The sequence below is a fragment of the Thrips palmi genome, unplaced genomic scaffold (genome assembly GCF_012932325.1).
Source record: "Thrips palmi isolate BJ-2018 unplaced genomic scaffold, TpBJ-2018v1 HiC_scaffold_2, whole genome shotgun sequence".
Lineage (NCBI taxonomy): Eukaryota > Metazoa > Arthropoda > Insecta > Thysanoptera > Thripidae > Thrips > Thrips palmi.
The window spans coordinates 5,006,115-5,021,936 of NW_023144629.1; the positions used below are offsets into that span (position 1 = coordinate 5,006,115).

General features: G+C 62.2%; 2 protein-coding genes across 4 annotated transcripts in view; one reads left to right on the plus strand and one right to left on the minus strand.

The window, feature by feature from the left end:
* Positions 1 to 9,558: 9,558 nt before the first annotated feature.
* On the minus strand, positions 9,559 to 11,585 carry LOC117647644 (cytochrome b-c1 complex subunit Rieske, mitochondrial). Its single transcript, XM_034389514.1, has 5 exons — positions 11,263 to 11,585; positions 10,646 to 10,789; positions 10,378 to 10,555; positions 10,150 to 10,298; positions 9,559 to 10,058 (listed from the first exon to the last, which is right to left on the minus strand). Exons 1-5 carry the CDS (start codon positions 11,471 to 11,473, stop codon positions 9,919 to 9,921), a joined length of 822 nt encoding a protein of 273 aa, XP_034245405.1. The 5' UTR covers positions 11,474 to 11,585; the 3' UTR covers positions 9,559 to 9,918.
* A 187-nt stretch (positions 11,586 to 11,772) lies between these two features.
* LOC117647642 (zinc finger protein chinmo) overlaps positions 11,773 to 15,822 on the plus strand; it is a 30,659-nt gene continuing 26,609 nt past the window's right edge. Inside the window, exon 1 of one of the 3 annotated variants that reach the window (XM_034389512.1) lies at positions 11,773 to 11,997. The gene's annotated coding sequence lies outside the window, so the exon portion shown is untranslated. Of the gene's footprint in view, positions 11,998 to 12,884; positions 13,276 to 15,822 lie in introns of those variants that run through there. The other 2 variants (XM_034389513.1, XM_034389511.1) reach the window with 2 other exon arrangements.

Consider the following 15,822-nt stretch of genomic DNA (forward strand, 5'->3'; position numbering starts at 1 on the left):
TTTCCGGCCGTATCGGAGTGAAGCCGCCGCTGCGTCCAAAACGCTCGCCGGCGCCACAAAGGGAGTCAAAGGTAGGGCGCTCCGTCGCTCCGTCTCTCTCGCACCCCCGCGGCCCGGCGGAGAGCCCCGCGAGTGCGAGAGAGACGGAGCGACGGGGTCACCGCCGTCTGCTCGCTCGCGTGCCGACAAAGGGTGCCTAACAGTGTCTGCACTGTGACGAGGAAACAACAACAACAACAACAACAACAAAAAGGAGGAGCTTTACAAATTGTTGATCCGGAAACGCGGAGGCGCGGCAGCCCTGCAGCCGCGCGAAAAGTAAGGAAAACCAACAACAACAACAACAAGGACCAACAACCCTACCGCGCCGCGCGGCATATTTTGGGGCGTCGGAGTTAAGTTGATTGAGTTTAAGCCGTTCAGTGGAGGCGGTCGGGAGTCTGGGGTCACGACGTTGCCGCGAGGGGCTGGCCTGGTGCCCGTGCATGGACAATGAGGTAGCTGCAGACTCCGCCCGAATCACTCCGCCCGACAATTTTGCATCAACATGTTTAGAACAAAACACGCCGATATAAGTCGAGCGATGCACAAGAAAAAAGAATACGCGTTAATGTGCAGACTGCTGCTTCCTGCGTTTTCTCATACGTTTAATTAATTTCTTGTCTCGACTCGGTTTGCGTAAAAAAATCTCATCCAACGAACGTTAATGAAAGCAGATGATCCATCGCGTTTCACAACTGCTGTGATAGCCGAGAGGTTAGAGACGTGGGATCGAGTTACCGCAGGCCGGCGTTCGAATACCAGCGTCACAAAAGTTTTTTCGACTTGCTATCCTAAGGGTGGTGGTTCGAGGCCATGTGCCGTGTGCAACAGGCCCACATGCCGGAGGTTCGACTCCTAACAAATATTTCCATTTAATTTTACTGCCTCACCCAGTGCGGTTCAAACCCGTAAACGCGAGCCCTTTCCGAACATGGGACGTGGTGGTCCAGGGAGTAGAGGCGTCGGTTCCCAGTGCTAGGGTCGGCGGTTCGACTCCCTCAACTTCTTGCGAAATTTTGACCGGGTCGGTCGAGTCCTGTTGCGTCAAGAACCCACCTCACGCCGGTCCCCTCATCATGGGCCGCGGTGCGGTGGCCGAGAGCGTAAAGTCGTGTGATCCCGGTGGCGGGGTCCGGGGTTCGAATCTCACCAATTCGTTACATTTTTCGACTGCCTTCGTCCCACTGCAACTCAAACCCGTCGTCCAACACTCGGTCAGACGTACAAGCGTGATAGCGTAGTGGTCAGAGTCACATTCACCTGGCCACTCCGCTGTGGGTGTCTAAAAAGCAATCCGCTTCGGCGGGTTGGCCTCGGCACTGGAGCGATGGAGTATTTGATCCATCAATCCAGACCATCCGGTGTGTGGTTGCGGGTGGTGCCTCCTTGACTCGTCGGGGAGGCGATGATAAGTCCTTTGAAGCTGGCCTAAAACGCTGTATGTTCGGTACGGGAGCGCCGGACAGTGGGGGTACCATGGGGTACACAACCAACCCTACGAAAACAAGAAGCTCCCACCAAACCTCTTCTCTGTCTGAGTCTCTCTCTGTCTCTCTGTCGTCTCACTCTACGTCCCGCCCCTCTAAGAGCTTCGTACTGGGTGCTCTCACCCAGCTGCCTGAGCTTTGGGGTCCTACTGGGTCCCCCGGCGAACGCTTAGGGTCGCTGACGGGATTAACCCCAGGTACCTGATAGCACCGGTTCCCATCCCGAACACCGAAGTAAAGCAGGAGGCCTCCCCATTAAGACTGGGGAGGGGGTGTAGAGTTCAATTTTTTTTCTTTTCCCTTTCAAGCTGTTAACATTTTCACCTCTGTCGTCAACGGGCGGGGCAAAAGTGCCGCGGGGCCAGTCCAGGCGAGTGAGGTGGTGGCGTGGCGGCGTGGAGGCAGCTGAGCTTCGTCTTAAGGCACCGGGACGGCGGCACGCTCTGTCTCTCTCTCGCGCCACGAGGCGTCGCACAGGCCGCGCGGGTGCGAGAGAGACAGAGACTTGCGCACAAAGGCACACGGAACCGCAGCGCGCGGCCGGCACGGCCGGCAAGGCGCGAGGCACGTGCTGCTCCACTGTAAGGCAAGCGCACATCAATACAGTGTACGGTGGCGTGTCAATCCCAGCCAACATGTTGCTGGAACGACTTTTCACGCTCGGCGACGGAACAGCCCCTCGGGTCTCGGTCCGATTGGCGTGGCAGGGAGAGCGAGAGAGAGAGAGAGACAGAGAGAGAGACGGCCGGAGGCGCAGGCGACGCCACACCGGAAACGCGTTCGTCGCCGTACGCCTACGCGGACGAGGAGGGAGGGAGAGAGAGAAAGAGAGAGAGAGGGACAGAGGGGATGAGGGATGTGACCGAGGAGAGGCAGAGACCTATGAGGAGCTGCTCCCGGATCGGGAGCAGGATTTCTTTTCCAAGAAAACGGCAGGGGGTCACGGCGACGGAGAGGGCGTGGGGGACGGTGAATCCCAGGATGGGGTCGCGTGTCGCGTGGGGAGGATGACGCGGCCCGGACGAGCCGGAGGTCGTGGGGTCGTGGGGACAGGGGTCGTGGGGAAAGGGGTCGTGGCAAAAGGGGTCGTGGGGAAAGGGGTCGTGGGGAAACGGGTCGTGGCAAAAGGGGTCGTGGGGAAAGGGGTCGTGGGGAAACGGGTCGTGGCAAAAGGGGTCGTGGGGAAAGGGGTCGTGGGGAATTGGGTCGTGGCAAAAGGGGTCGTGGGGAAAGGGGTCGTGGGGAAACGGGTCGTGGCGAAAGGGGTCGTGGGGAGTGGCAGGCCGGCAGGCCGGGCTCGCCAAGAAGTGCCCCAGCACAGTCGATGGACCATGTCCATTCCCCATTTCCTGACCCCCTCCCCTCTCACCCCGGGCCCCGTCGGGCCCTGTCCGGGACACGCCGCTTGGCTGCGCCTGTCAACAGGCCGGGGAGGCGCGGCCGGCGTGGCCAGAGAGACACTTTCGTTCGACTGCCATGAATTTCACTTACCCTGCCAGCTCCAGCCCAATTTGGGATCGATTCAGTCGGAAGGGAAAGGGGGCATACGTCTGCAGTGGTGAAGTCTTGCCCCGTTTCCATGCCTGCCGCGAGTGAATCGGGGCCATCCGCAGAAGCCTCTATCCCTCCCTGTCCCTCCCTCCGTTCAGCAGAGGCGGCCACGCGCGGGTGTCGGGGTATTTTTGTGGCCCTGCCGCCCTGCCGCCTGCCGCCCTGCAAACCTTGAACCTGCCTAGCGGCTCCCTGGAATCGCTGGCAGGGCGATCGCTATGCAGCCTGATTCCGATACCCGCCCTCTGTCGCTCTGCCTCTCTCGCACTCGTGGGGCCATCTGATGGGTGCGAGAGGGACAGAGCGACAGAGGGTGGCTCTCGGAATGGGTCCGCTGGGCCCTGGCCCGGCCGGCCCCGGTCCGAAATACGCGTGGGACGACGGCAGCATGGCGTGGCACAAAAGTGCTGAAAGCTCGACCCGCGAAGCGGAGCGCGGAGCGCGGCGCGGCGCTGTAAGGCCTGATCCGGCGCACGGTCCGCCCCGGTCCGCCCCGTCCTGCAGCATCGCTTTGTGCCACACTCTCAAAGAGGCCGGAAAAGTGAAAGGAAAAGGACGAAACTCGAAATAATATTTTGGAGTAAGCGGGGCGCGAAGCGGGCCGTCCGCGGCCGGTTAAAATTTCAGTTGCTGTGGGCCCAGTCGACGGCCGGGCCGGCCTGTCCCTGGCGGGCTGCACTTAGCTGTCCGGCCGATACTCGTGCATTATTTGCAGGCAGGCAGGCAGGCAGGCTGGCAGGCAGGGGGTCTCGGACAAGGCGAGCGCGGTGGCAGCCGGGCAGAGCCAGGCAGAGCGCGCAATCAATAAAAAGGCTGTCCGAGCGAGCCGTGCGCCGTGCGGTCCCTCACTCTCTCTGCTGACGTGGATCAGTTGACCTGCCTCCTCCTCCCTCTCAGAGTTGACCTGCCCATATTCCTCCTCGAGAAACCGTGACTGGAATATTCTAAAAACATCTCCCGTCCCAAAGTATTTCTTTTCGTTATTTCTAGTGGGTCGGTCAGCTGACGTGCATCCCTCTCTGGCGGCGCGGCCGTGCTCGCCGTCGAAGCCTTCCATCCCCCTTCAGAGCCTGCGCGAACTGCGCGGCGTGCTCGGTGTCACTCCTAATCAGGCGCCGGCCTTGGGAAGCTCTCAGAGGAACAGGTAGCGAGGCGGCAGAGTGCAGACCTCCAGCAATAGATCTGTTCCGCCGGAGTGCTGTCGTCGCGCTGTCTCTCTCGCACTCGTGGGGCATGGGGTGCGAGAGAGACAGAGCCATCGTTGCGCTGGGATAAGCCAAGCCTCCGGCCGTCATCGGCCAGCGCGTCGCCGTGTCGCCTCCCTCCAGCCCGCGGGGCTCCAGCGGCTCGAGCAGCAGACTCATTCCGAGAGTCGTTTTTTCGTCGCTCAGTTAGTTTCTCTCGTAAGGGACGCCCGCCCCATGAGTGCGAGAGAGACGGAGCGACAAAAACGACTCTCAGAATCAGTCTGGAGGCTGGACCTGCAGGACCACTGTAAGGCCGTGCCCGCGGCACCCACGCCTCCCTCGTTACGAAATGCGCGACAACGTGTGCACAGTGGACCGCCTCCGGACAGCGCCTTCGTCGCGCTGCCTCCGTCTCTGTCGCTCCCGCGGGGCCGCCGCAGGGGTGCGAGGGAGACGGAGCGAGGCGACGGCGCCACTCCTCATGGCTGACGTGTCGCACAGTTTGGGCGATGCTGCGGTGCCGTACGCGCCGTGCGGTGCGACGCGAGCCGAGCCAAGGCCACGGCGTGCGAGTGAGAGAGAAAGCAGCAGCCCCGCAGGTGGGGCCAGCCTACGCCTGCCGCCATGCCGCGCCGTCTCTGTCGCTCCTCATGGCTCCAGCGGCTCCAGCCTCCAGCGCCCCCACTCCAGCCCCGCGCCAGCCTCGTCAGCGAGAACATCGATTTTCTACCTTCACCTCTGATGTGAAAATACTGTACAGGACTCGGGCTCAACGCCTCCCTCTCTCCCCCGCAGCCCTCAGCGTCACTCTGGGCTCCATCACCGGCCCCGCCCCACCCCGCCCCGCCCCGCCCCCCGCCCCGCCCCGCCCCGCCGCGCCCCGCTCCCCTTCCGTCCAGCACACGCTTTGGGCCGCTCCTGCTGTCACTCTTCCGTGCATCATCACGACACGACCCCTCGGGCAGGGCTGGCGGCGGGGGTGGGCGGCGCGCGGCAGCGAGGCCGCGAGGCCGTGTCGCGTTACCGTTACAACCGCCATCACGGCCATCACCACCGCCGGCAGCGTCACCGTCGCCGATGCTGATGGCGGACATGATGGTGGCGAAGAAGACGAGGCGATCCGGAAAGGAACGGGTGCCGTCGTGCGGCGAGAGGGCTCGATGGTGGTCGTGCACCTGCGATTCCTGGTTCCTGGCGCGCCAAGGGCCAGGGGCTGGGCCCGGCCGAGGGCCGCGCTGTAATGAGGAAGGCGCAGCAGGCTGATGCCCAGAGTCGCTCTGTCTCTCTCGCACCCACACGGGACGCCCCGTGAGTGCGAGAGAGACGGAGACGGACTCGGAGTCGGCCTGCAGGGGAGGGCGCAGGGCGGGGGCGCGGGATGGCGGAAAAGGGCTTCATTAGGGACTGTGATTTAGGGAGGGGCTGACCTCTCTTTCAGCGCGTGGCTTCGCAGGCTTCGCAGGCTTCGCAGGGGGCGGTCGCCCCTCCCCTCCCCTCCCCGCCGATCCAACAGGAGCGCGCGCTCCAGATTCCGCACCTGGCCTCTTCTTCCTCGCTCTCCCTCGCTCTCCGCTGCCCTCCCTTCGACCTGTGGATGGGCCGGGACGACCCGTGACGATGGCTCCTGAATCGCGCCCTTCTCCTCCTCCTCCTCGAAGGGCCGCCGCCAATCCATCCATCCCGCCCCGCGCGGGCCCAGCGCCGTGCCGTACGCCGGCGGGGCGGCCGGTAGGCAACCCTTCCGGCGCGGGGCGGGGGGAGGGGGAGGGGGCTGCAGCACTGGCCGCCGGCCAGCGAGGCCCGCTCGGCAACCGTCTCTCTCGCACTCACGGGGCGCCCCGAAGGGGTGCGAGAGAGACAGAGCGCTGCCGCTCGTCGACGTCGCGCGTACTCGCCGCTGTGTACAACAATATTCACTCTCTCTCTCGCTCTTTATTTTTACGCGTGACGTCGTCGGATCGTTCGATGAGTGGCTTGCCGCGGCGGTGGCTCGGCCCCGCTTCGCCCCGCTTCGCCTTCAACGCGAGGGCGGAAGGAAGCTTCCTCCATAATTCGACGAGGGAACTTGTCAATCAACCGCAGCGCGCGCAGCGGAAGGCGGGCGGCACGCCGGGCCGCCTGGCCGACCGGCAGCAGAAAGAGTGTGTCGCTCGAACAAAAGGGAAAACGAGGGAAAAAGCGGTGGAAATAGTGTGGCGGCGAGCGGGGCGTAACAAGTTGGGCCGCTCCGGAGGGTCGGGCCTTCGCTCTGTCCTCGTCGCACTCCAGGGGCGCGGCGCGGCGTGCGAGGGAGACAGAGCGACGGCGAGCGCCGAGCCGTGCGTTCACCTCCCCATTCTCGTGGCGTGGCCCATTGCGAGAGTGGCCGGCCCTGGCCGAGGCCCTGGCACAGGCCCTGGCCCTCCAGCTCGCCCTCCAGGCCTCCAGGTTGCCCAACCAAATCGATGCCGACGGCTTTGTGCAGCGATGGCCTCTCATTCAGCCCTCGCGTCAAACGTGCAGCAACCTTCTTCTTCTTCTCCTCCTCCCCCCCTCCTCCTCCTCCTCCTCCTTCTTCTTCTTCTTCTCCTCCTCCTTCTTCTTCTTCTTGGCGGCGGAAGTGGACGCTGGCCGCGCTGGCCACCCGAACCGGTCCCACGGGACGACGGGACGGGACGCGAGGGTTGGGTCGCGGGACGCGCGGGACCTAGAGCCATCGAGCTTGCAGTGTGCACGGGCGCCGAAATAGCCCGGCAATTTTTAGCGCGCCGGGAAGGAGAGAGACGGAGCACAGCGGGCGGCGGCGTGGGTGCGAGGGAGAGAGAGAGAGAGAGAGAGAGAGAGAGAGAGAGAGAGAGAGAGAGAGAGAGAGAGAGGGCCAGCGACTCGCCAAGACTTCGTCCTCACCGCGACCCGCGACCGCCAGAGTGTCTATTAGCGCCGCGCGGGTAGGCAGCCAGCGGACTGCGGGTCGCAGCCGTGCGCGCGGGATGCCTACCCGCGCGGCGGCAGGGGCCGGGGGCCAGCGCGCCGTGAAGAGGGAGAGAGACAGACAGAGAAAGGACACCACGACGTTCAAAGGCCGGAAAGCGAAGCGCTCCCTCATTTCTTCACTACGTTTTCCCCCTTCGGCGTGAGACTCTGCTGCCGGAACAGCGAAACAGCAGACTGATTCCGAGAGTCGTCGCTCTGTCTCCCTCGCACCTGTACGGGACGCCCCACGAGTGCGAGAGAGACGGAGCGACGTGAACGCAGAGCAACGCAAAGCAGCGGCGCGTTATTTTGACGGAATCCGCGTCACTGAATCGATGAGGCGCCCCGAACTACCTGGCCGGCTGGTCGGCGACGTGGGTGGACGTCAGCGCTGCCGGCGGCTGAGTTGACACGATTGGAAACGAACCGGCCAAAGCAAACACCGCGCTTTGCTTTGCCCATCCTCATCGGCAAGAGAGGCCGCTGTCTTTTTTCATCACTATTATTTCGGAGTATTCGAACCCGCGCCCCGCGCGCGCCGTGGCGCGGCGGTGGCGTCACAACCCTGGCAATCAAATCAAGGATCAAGCGCCGCTCTCTCTCCCAGAGCGCCGCAGAGCGCCTCCCCTCCCGTTGTGGTTGGAGCTTGCTCCTGTCCGATTCGTCTGTCTCCATTCCTGTCAGAGAGCGGCCGTGCCGGGCCGGGCGAGGGGAGGCGGGGAGGAAGGGGGATTAGAAACCACCCCTCGCCGTGCCAGTGGCGTGGCGTGCCACCCGTGTGGCTTCCAGCCTCCACGGAGCACTGCCAAGCCGAGCCGCCGCGCCGCGCCACGGCCCGGGGCTCTCTACCTGCTTGTCAACTATTAAGGCTCGCGTCCGAAAGCGGAGTCGCTCTGTCTCGCTCACCGCCCGTGCGGGTGCACGCCGCCCCTGGTGGGGGCGCGGGGCGGGGATTAGACAGAGACAGAGAGAGCGGCAGGGGGAGGGCTGAATCTGGTGCGGCCTGACGCAGCCGGAGCGAACGGGAGGGAAGGACAATCGCGGAGAGAGGGCGGATCAGCGCTCTCTCTCTCTCTCTCTGCCACTCGAATCAGCCTGCAGTGCAGCGGGTGCGGCGAGGACGGAATGCTTTTTGTGAGGGTCCGTGCGTAAAGGACGTGAAACGCTGTCGTGTGTGCTACACTGTGAGGTCGAGGAGTGGAGGCAGGTCCCCGAGGAGCAGCGATCGCCGTTCAGAGCCATGAATTGGTGCGAGCGGGCCGGGCAGGCGGGCTAGTCGGGGACCCCGTCGGGGCGGGCGGCGTACCGTGCGGTCAGCACAGCCCATGGGCAGCACGCAGCACGGCCTCCAGCACGGCCTCCAGGAGGGTCTCCAGGGAGGCAGGGCGCAGCGGCCCATCTGGACAAACAACTCCCCGGCCACTGCTCCAGTTTCCACCACGCCGCCCCCACCCCCTGGCGCCACCCGCGCCCCGTCCGGGCGCGCCGAGGACGGCGAGGACGAGGTGGCGTGGCGGTTTGGGTGCCTGCCGGCCTAGAGGCCTGCCGGCCGGCCAGCTTCGGCTGGCCTCGGAGCTGCCCGAAGTCCCGGCAGGCCGGGGCTGCAGCCAGCAGCAGGCCGTGTACCGGCCCGGGGTCCGGGCGGGGAGGCGCAGCTTACGTGGAACCGGCTGTAACCGCGTCGCTCCGCGCTCCGCCCGCGCCCACCCACCTATAGGCTTCGATCCGCATCCGCGAAGCGAGGTGGAGTCCGCGCCGCTCGCCGCGCCGCGCTGCACCCCACCACAGCAACACGCCACACGCCCCCTGCAGCGCTGGGCCGCCCCGCCCGCCCGCGCAGGCAGCCCCCAGCACTTCACTTTCACCCTCGGTGAAGGGCCGGGGCAGGGGCAGGGGTAGGAGGGCCCCGCGCCCCGCCCCACCGACCGCCCCACCCCGTCCGGGCCGGGCGTCCGGGCGCCGCGGAGGGAAGTGCATCCGAGCTCGCTCCGCGCTCCGCTCCGCCCGGGCCGCACCGCTGCGACGCCATCGCCATCCCATCCCTCAGCTAGGCCTGTGCCTGCTCCGCTGCCTGCGCCCTGCGCCTGCCTTTGCCCGGGAATCGACCGGAGCGGCCGAGCCGAGCCGGGCCGACCGGGCCGAGCCGAGCGGGCGCAAGACCGAGCGCAGCCGGGCCGTGCGACCACCACACCAACATCGCACGCAGCGCTGCAGCGCCAAACCCGATCTTCGGCCTCCACTTCTCCAAAACAAACCACCCTCCCTGGGCGCCCCTCCGCCCGTCCCCCTTCCCTTGCAGACAGACGGGAGCAGTCGGGATGACAAAATGAAATGCACGATTTAAAATGTTATCGCCTTTATTGGGGACCGCAGAGGACCCAAAACAATGTACACATAAGACGGCTGTTCATCCAGAAAACCTCATAACAACGGCCATGATGGACGGCCAAATCATACACAATTTACATCAATGTACAACCCCGGGAAGAAAAGAAATGCACTCTCCATACAGAGTGGAAAAAGTTGCTAAATTAATGACCAGATAATGAAACAAAAATTTTAATATCAGAATTCCGCAATTAGCAATGGGACAGACAACACTTGCCAAGACCAGCTCAGGTATTTACCAAAAGAACAACAAAGCAAGATATGAATAATTTGATGTTCGTGTGCAATTTACTACAATTTTCTAAATAATTTTAACCTACAAGAAGCATGTTGTTCTCCTTGAATTCATAGGGAGGGATCTCTAAGTTGAGGGGAGCGGGTCCCTTGCGGATGCGGCCTGCAGCATCGTAGTGAGAACCGTGGCATGGGCAGTAGTACCCACCAAATTCACCTGAGAGCATTGGGCAAAAAACAAAGAGGGTCAGCTCAGAAAGAAACAAAATAAACAGGAAGAAAAGCAGATCTTGAATTTAATTACCCACCTGCATTAGCAATTGGTACACAACCTAAGTGGGTGCACACACCAATTACAATCAACCACTGTGGCTGCTGGACTCGTTCAGAGTCGTGTTGGGGATCACGCAGAGAAGCAGGGTCAACAGCACGTTCTTTGGCGATTTCGGCAGCGTTCCTAAAGGCAACAGATAATTCGAGATAAGTACAGAAGAGGCGGGAAAAGGTCTCACACTAGATGAATGCAGAAAGGTTACCTGTGTCGGATGAACAGAGGTTTGCCTCTCCACTTGAATGTAACACTCTTGCCCTCAGGGATATCACCAAGGTTAACTTCGATGGAGGCCATAGCCAAAACATCGGCAGAGGCAGCCATGCTAGTGACAAACGTGCTCACAACATTCTTAGCAGAGTAGGTGCCAAGAACAAATCCAGCTGAATTGGTAGAACAACAAAATTACCATAAATTAGCACGCAATGCAAAAAAGTAAAAGCACTTGCTTGTTACATAATAGCTGTACTCACATGCAGCCAAGGCATAAGCAAAAGTCTTGCGCGATGCTTCAGAAGTTTCTGCCTTCTTTGACGGGTCTAGTGTTGAGCTCTTCCTGTAGTCCGAGAAGTCGGGAATTTTGACATCAGTGTGGGCGGACCGGACCTGGAAAGGGGCTGCAGGAAAAATAAACATGAATTAGATATATGTTGGTTGCCAACCAATTGGCAGCAGGGTGTATTCAAGTTGTGAAGAAAAGTGTTTGACAATTGAAACGACTTTGACAGTGCTAACGGAAGAATATACAATACATATAGGTGAAAATTCAACATAGATATGAGGCTGACTTTGACAAGTAACAAAACTAAAAACTAATAGATCATCTAAGGTTCAGAGGTTATGTTGTCAAGGCTCAGAAGGACAAGATCGTAGTCGTTGCCACCACAGAAAAATTGGCCTGACATCCTCCCAAACGGCTCGAAAAGAAATACGAAAGTGATAAAAACAAGTCAACTTAGTCGAAATTTCCACAGTAAAACTCGTAAAAGTTGCGAATGATAACCAGTGCGAATAGGTTATGTGCCCTAATAAGCACAGAGGTGTAGCTGTCAGGGCGAACAAGGCATCGGACCGTCCGGCGAGCACGTACCTGAAACTCCATATCGGACAGAGGTTTTTCCCCTGCACAAGGTGGAGTTAAGGGTGAATTCTGTCTTGTTCTGGGGCACTGTGGGCACGACAATTTTGTCTGTGGCCACAGTCACGGGCTTTGTCGTCGTTTTCAGGGTTGACACAACGGCCTGGCTGGTGTTCTTCAGGTAGGGAGCAAGGTTGCCCGATTTTGCCGCGGCCGATATCATGGTGAATCAAGCAAATTAAACTAAAGCCCAGACGAAAATTCGGTTTGGAATCGCCTTCACGACAGACGGCTGAAAGCCAGAAGGACAGAAACAGTCGACGCACGCTGATAAGTGCAGTCGCCACGAGCGCTGCAGTCGCGCCTGGCCTGGCGTATGAGAATCTTTCGTGTCAGAAATTCACACATTTTATGAATGAATTTTCCTGCGAAATGAATTGAAAACAGCGTTGCATATTTTTTTTAGTGTATCCCCCATTTTCCGCCAGATTTATTGCAACCATTGGCAACACTCCTCCACGGTCTGTTGTCGTCTGCAATGCGCAGATAACGATTTGCAAATTGAATGCAGTGGCAGTGGCCTTCGGTGCAGACTTTGCTGTTTCCGGCAGTACCTCAACAAATTTTTTTGCGTGTGGATGGAGCAGATTAAATATTTACATTGCCAGCGAAATACGACAATACCCGGAGACAACAGTGGGCGTGCGAGCGAACATGCATCAGTGAGTGCGTCGACAAGCGTTGGCAGTAAGTAAATAAGTCGGGATGTTGCGCCCAGCGCCCGAAATTGGCAGTGTAGCGAGTCGGCCGGCGTGAAGCCGACAAAATGGTCGCGGGCGACGGGTAGTGGGTACGCCCGTTGCATGATGCACCTGTCCCTTGCGGTTTATCTCCCTTGTCATTCCCGTCATGTGACACCTTTGGCGCCTCCGGCCCTTTGGCTCGGCGGCGCGATGTTGAGCCCCGCGGCGCAGCTGTGGTGCCCGGCGTATCTGGCGTCCAGGATTTGGCGTGAAACGCGATAACAGTGTAGTTTCGAACCTTCATGTCACCGGGGTGCGGGTACGTCCGGGTTAGCACGGGCTGTTCCGCGTTTGCTTCTTTTTCCTCTTTGTCTTTTCGCGGATTTGGGCATTTTTCCCAGTCGCTGCTGGACAATGGTCCGATTCTAACGTGTTGATGCGGCCGGTACCCAGGGGCCCAGGGGCCCTACCCGGCCGGTTTGGTGCGGTTGTGGTTGCCCGTGGTTCGCGGTTCGCTTGCGCAGGTCCGGCTCGGCTCCGCGCGGTGCCGCGGCCCGCGGGACTCGGCTGGGCGGCTGGCGTTCGGCTCGGCTCGTCGCCGTCGGGCCCTCGGGCGCGTTCGGCTCGGCCAGGCTCCGCTCGGCTCGGGTTCGGGCGTCCAGGCGGGCTTGCTGCTGGCACCTGCACGCTTGCAGAACTCGCTTTGCACGCTGAGCCGAGCCGGGACGAGCGGAGCCGAGCGGGGAGCGAGCCCGGCCGGGGCCTGTCGGCGAATCCGAGGCCCGAAGCCGCAGGAGATGGCGGCCTGGCGTAGCCTGGCGGGGGAGGGGGTACTGCTTGGACTTGTCGCGGTGGCGGTGCTGGCGGTGGCGGCGCGGAGTTGAGCCCGAGCGCGCCGCGAGAGAGCGCAGAGCGCCGCGCACACAGAAGTGCCGAGCGAGCGAACCGAGGCACCGAGGCCGAGCCGAACCGAGCCGAGTGGAGCCGTGCTAGCGCTAGCGCAGCGCGCCGTGCAAAGGAAAGGAAGGCACCGAACGCGCAACGCGCACCGCGACGCAACGCAACGCGACGCGACGCGCGAAGGCCGAGGGAGCATCGCGCAGCAGCAACACCAACCTGCAGCGTCCTGCAGTGTCTCTCAAGTTTTCCAGTGACTAACGCAGTGACAAAGTGACAAAGTGTGAACAAGCAAAGCAAGACCACGGCGACAGACAACAACAAGGATTGCATCCCTCGGCGCCAGGAGCGCTGGCACGTCCATGGAGGAGGATTAAAATGAAAAGTAAAGTTCGTTTCGTCTCGTTGTAGTGCGTTAGTGAGTGTGTGGCTGGAGGACGCCGTCAAGTCCTGCAGCAACCCCCTGGCTGCAGCGGGGGCAGCGGGGGACGCGCGCCGAGCCTTCCCTTTGTGGGCGCCCTGCCGCTGCGCAACCCCCTCGCCGCCCCCTCGCCGCCCCCCCGCCGCCCCGCCCCGCCCGGAACCTCCCCGGCATTTAATTGCGTTTCCAGCAAAGGTACCGGGTAGTGGGCACGGCGTACGCCCCGCGCCCCGCGTGCCCCGAACCGAACCGGCGCGGAGGACCTTCGAATTGCAATGTAGCGTAGCAGGCGTAGCGGCCACCTGTTCGGCCCCGCCGCCGCGGCAGGCGTGCGCTGGCGTGCTGGCGTTTCGGGCACGCCCGCGCGCGGCCGGCGTGCCGTGTGCACGCGCGTGCGTCGGGAGCGGCGTGCCAAAAAATTGGCGTGCCGCGTGCATGGCAATGCGGCGTGCGGCGTGCAGGCGTGCGTCGCGTGTCCAGCGTGCCCAGCCCCGTCGGCGTCGTCGGCGTGCCCCCCGCCCGTGTCCCGGGCGTGCCATTCGCCGTGCCAACTGGCGTGCCATGCAGTCCGGTCACTGATTTCAAGTCCAAGGTCATTTTCTTTGTGTGCTTCCTTCCAACTCCTTCGCCGCCGCGCGTCTCGCCCGTCCCGCTCCCACTCCTTCTCCATTCCCTCTCTCCCTCTCTCCTCGCCCGGTCCTTCTCCGCCTCGGCGCAGCCGCGCAGCGGGCCAGCAGGCGGGCGCGCCGGGTTTTTGCATGGAATCTCTTTTGTCGCGGCCGACGCGGCCCCCCTGTGCGTGAGTGCGAGTGAGAGGCGCGAGTGCGTGTGCGCGGCACTGCGGGGAGTGCGAGAGAGACGGGCGTGCGAGTGCACGTGGACGGCGTGGACGGTGTGGTGGACGCGGCGGCACTCGCGGACTCGCTCGCACGAGTGGGAGTGCACGTGGAGACGGAGAGGGAAGGCCATCGCCCCGCCGCCACCGCCGCGCCAAGAGCCATGCCGCCACGCCACTCATCAATTTGCCAACGCTTTGCCTGCGAAGCCTGCGAAGCCTGCGAAGCCTTCGCCCTGTCTCTCTCGCACCCACACGGAACGCCCCATGAGTGCGAGAGAGACAGAGCGACGACTCTCGGAATCGGTCAGCCTGCGAAACGGAATGGCGTGACAGCGCCCCGCGGTCCGGGCTTCGAATCCCGGCCGCGGCGTCGCTCCAACCTGTGCCCCCTGTCGGGGGTTCGAGTCCCGGCGCCGGCCGAGCCGATACCTCTGTTTTCCCTCCTCCCCGCTGCAGCGGTCCCGGGTTCGACTACCGGCTGCGGCCGGACCCCCTTTTGTTTTCGCGCCCCTCCGAATGCAGCGGCCTGGAGTCCCGGGTTCGAGTACCGGCCAGTCGCCTCCCTTCCCCCCCCCCCCCCCCCAATGCTCTGCTGGACACTTCCAGGAAAGCCGGAACTTGCGACAGGCTGCAGCACTTGCAGTGGAGGTCCTTGCGTGCGGGCACCGCGCTGGCACTGGCCCGCACATGGCGGCGCGGGGGGGTCCTATCCTTTGTCTTTGCTTTCCAGGCGTGGCGGGGCGTGGCGGGGCGCGGCGCGGCGGGGAGTTGCTATCCTCGCACAGCGCAGCGCGCGGCCCCCAAATATTATGCACACTGCGCCTGCAGGCCTCCGTGGCGAATTGGTTCATCCGCCGTGTGTGCGTGTATGTGTGTGTGTGTGTGTTTTTGCATGTGTGCGCGCGGCCGGGACCGTGTGGTGGACCCCCGAAAGAAAGGAATAACTTACTTTTTTGTTGCTTTCGACACCCCCCCCTCTCTTCTCTCTTTGTTCTTATCACTGTCATCCCTTGTCCACCTTAGGGTCGCATTCCGAGAAGAAGCGGCGTTCAATTTGGTCCGAATGTCAATGAGCGAGGGCTTTCGACGCCTTTACAGAGTGCATCGCTGAGAGATTTCCGGATGAGTCTCGGGGAGCGAATGTTTCGGCCTGTCGCCATGTTCGATCTGATCGGAATGCGTGGGTGGCGAATTTGGATTGGGAACACCGCGAGGAGTTTTCGGACGCAGCCGGACTCCGAGAGTCGTTTTCGTCGCTCTGTCTCTCTCGCTCTCACGGGGCGTCCCGTGCGGGTGCGAGGGAGACAGAGCGACGAAAACGACTCTCGGTCTCCTGTCTCCGCCTTGAGTCCTAATGAACGGTTGTCAGGGCGGGCGCGGTGCGGCGCGGTGCGGGCACACTTCGCACGCGGCCACCTTGGCCGTGAGAGCGAGAGAGAGAGAGACGCGGCGGCCGCGCTAGCCGCGCCACCTTGACCGTGAGAGCGAGAGAGACGGATGTAGCCTCGCGTAGCCTCGCGCGAGGCGTCGCAAAGGTGGATGACACCGAGCTGCAAAAATGACGGACGGGGAACGGGTCGCGCGTGCACTACACGGTGTGTACACTGCTCGACAACTGTTATCGACGCGGAAAGTGCAAGCAGCAGGTGGCGGATCGAAAAAAAAAAAGCTGA

Coding starts and splice junctions, on each gene's coding strand:
- LOC117647644 (XM_034389514.1), bottom strand. CDS start 11,473: ATGATATCGGCCGCGGCAAAATCGGGCAACCTTGCTCCCTACCTGAAG. Junction 10,556..10,645: donor TGCTTATGCCTTGGCTGCAT/GTGAGTACAGCT, acceptor CTACCAATTCAG/CTGGATTTGTTCTTGGCACC. Junction 10,299..10,377: donor CCTCTGTTCATCCGACACAG/GTAACCTTTCTG, acceptor TGTTGCCTTTAG/GAACGCTGCCGAAATCGCCA.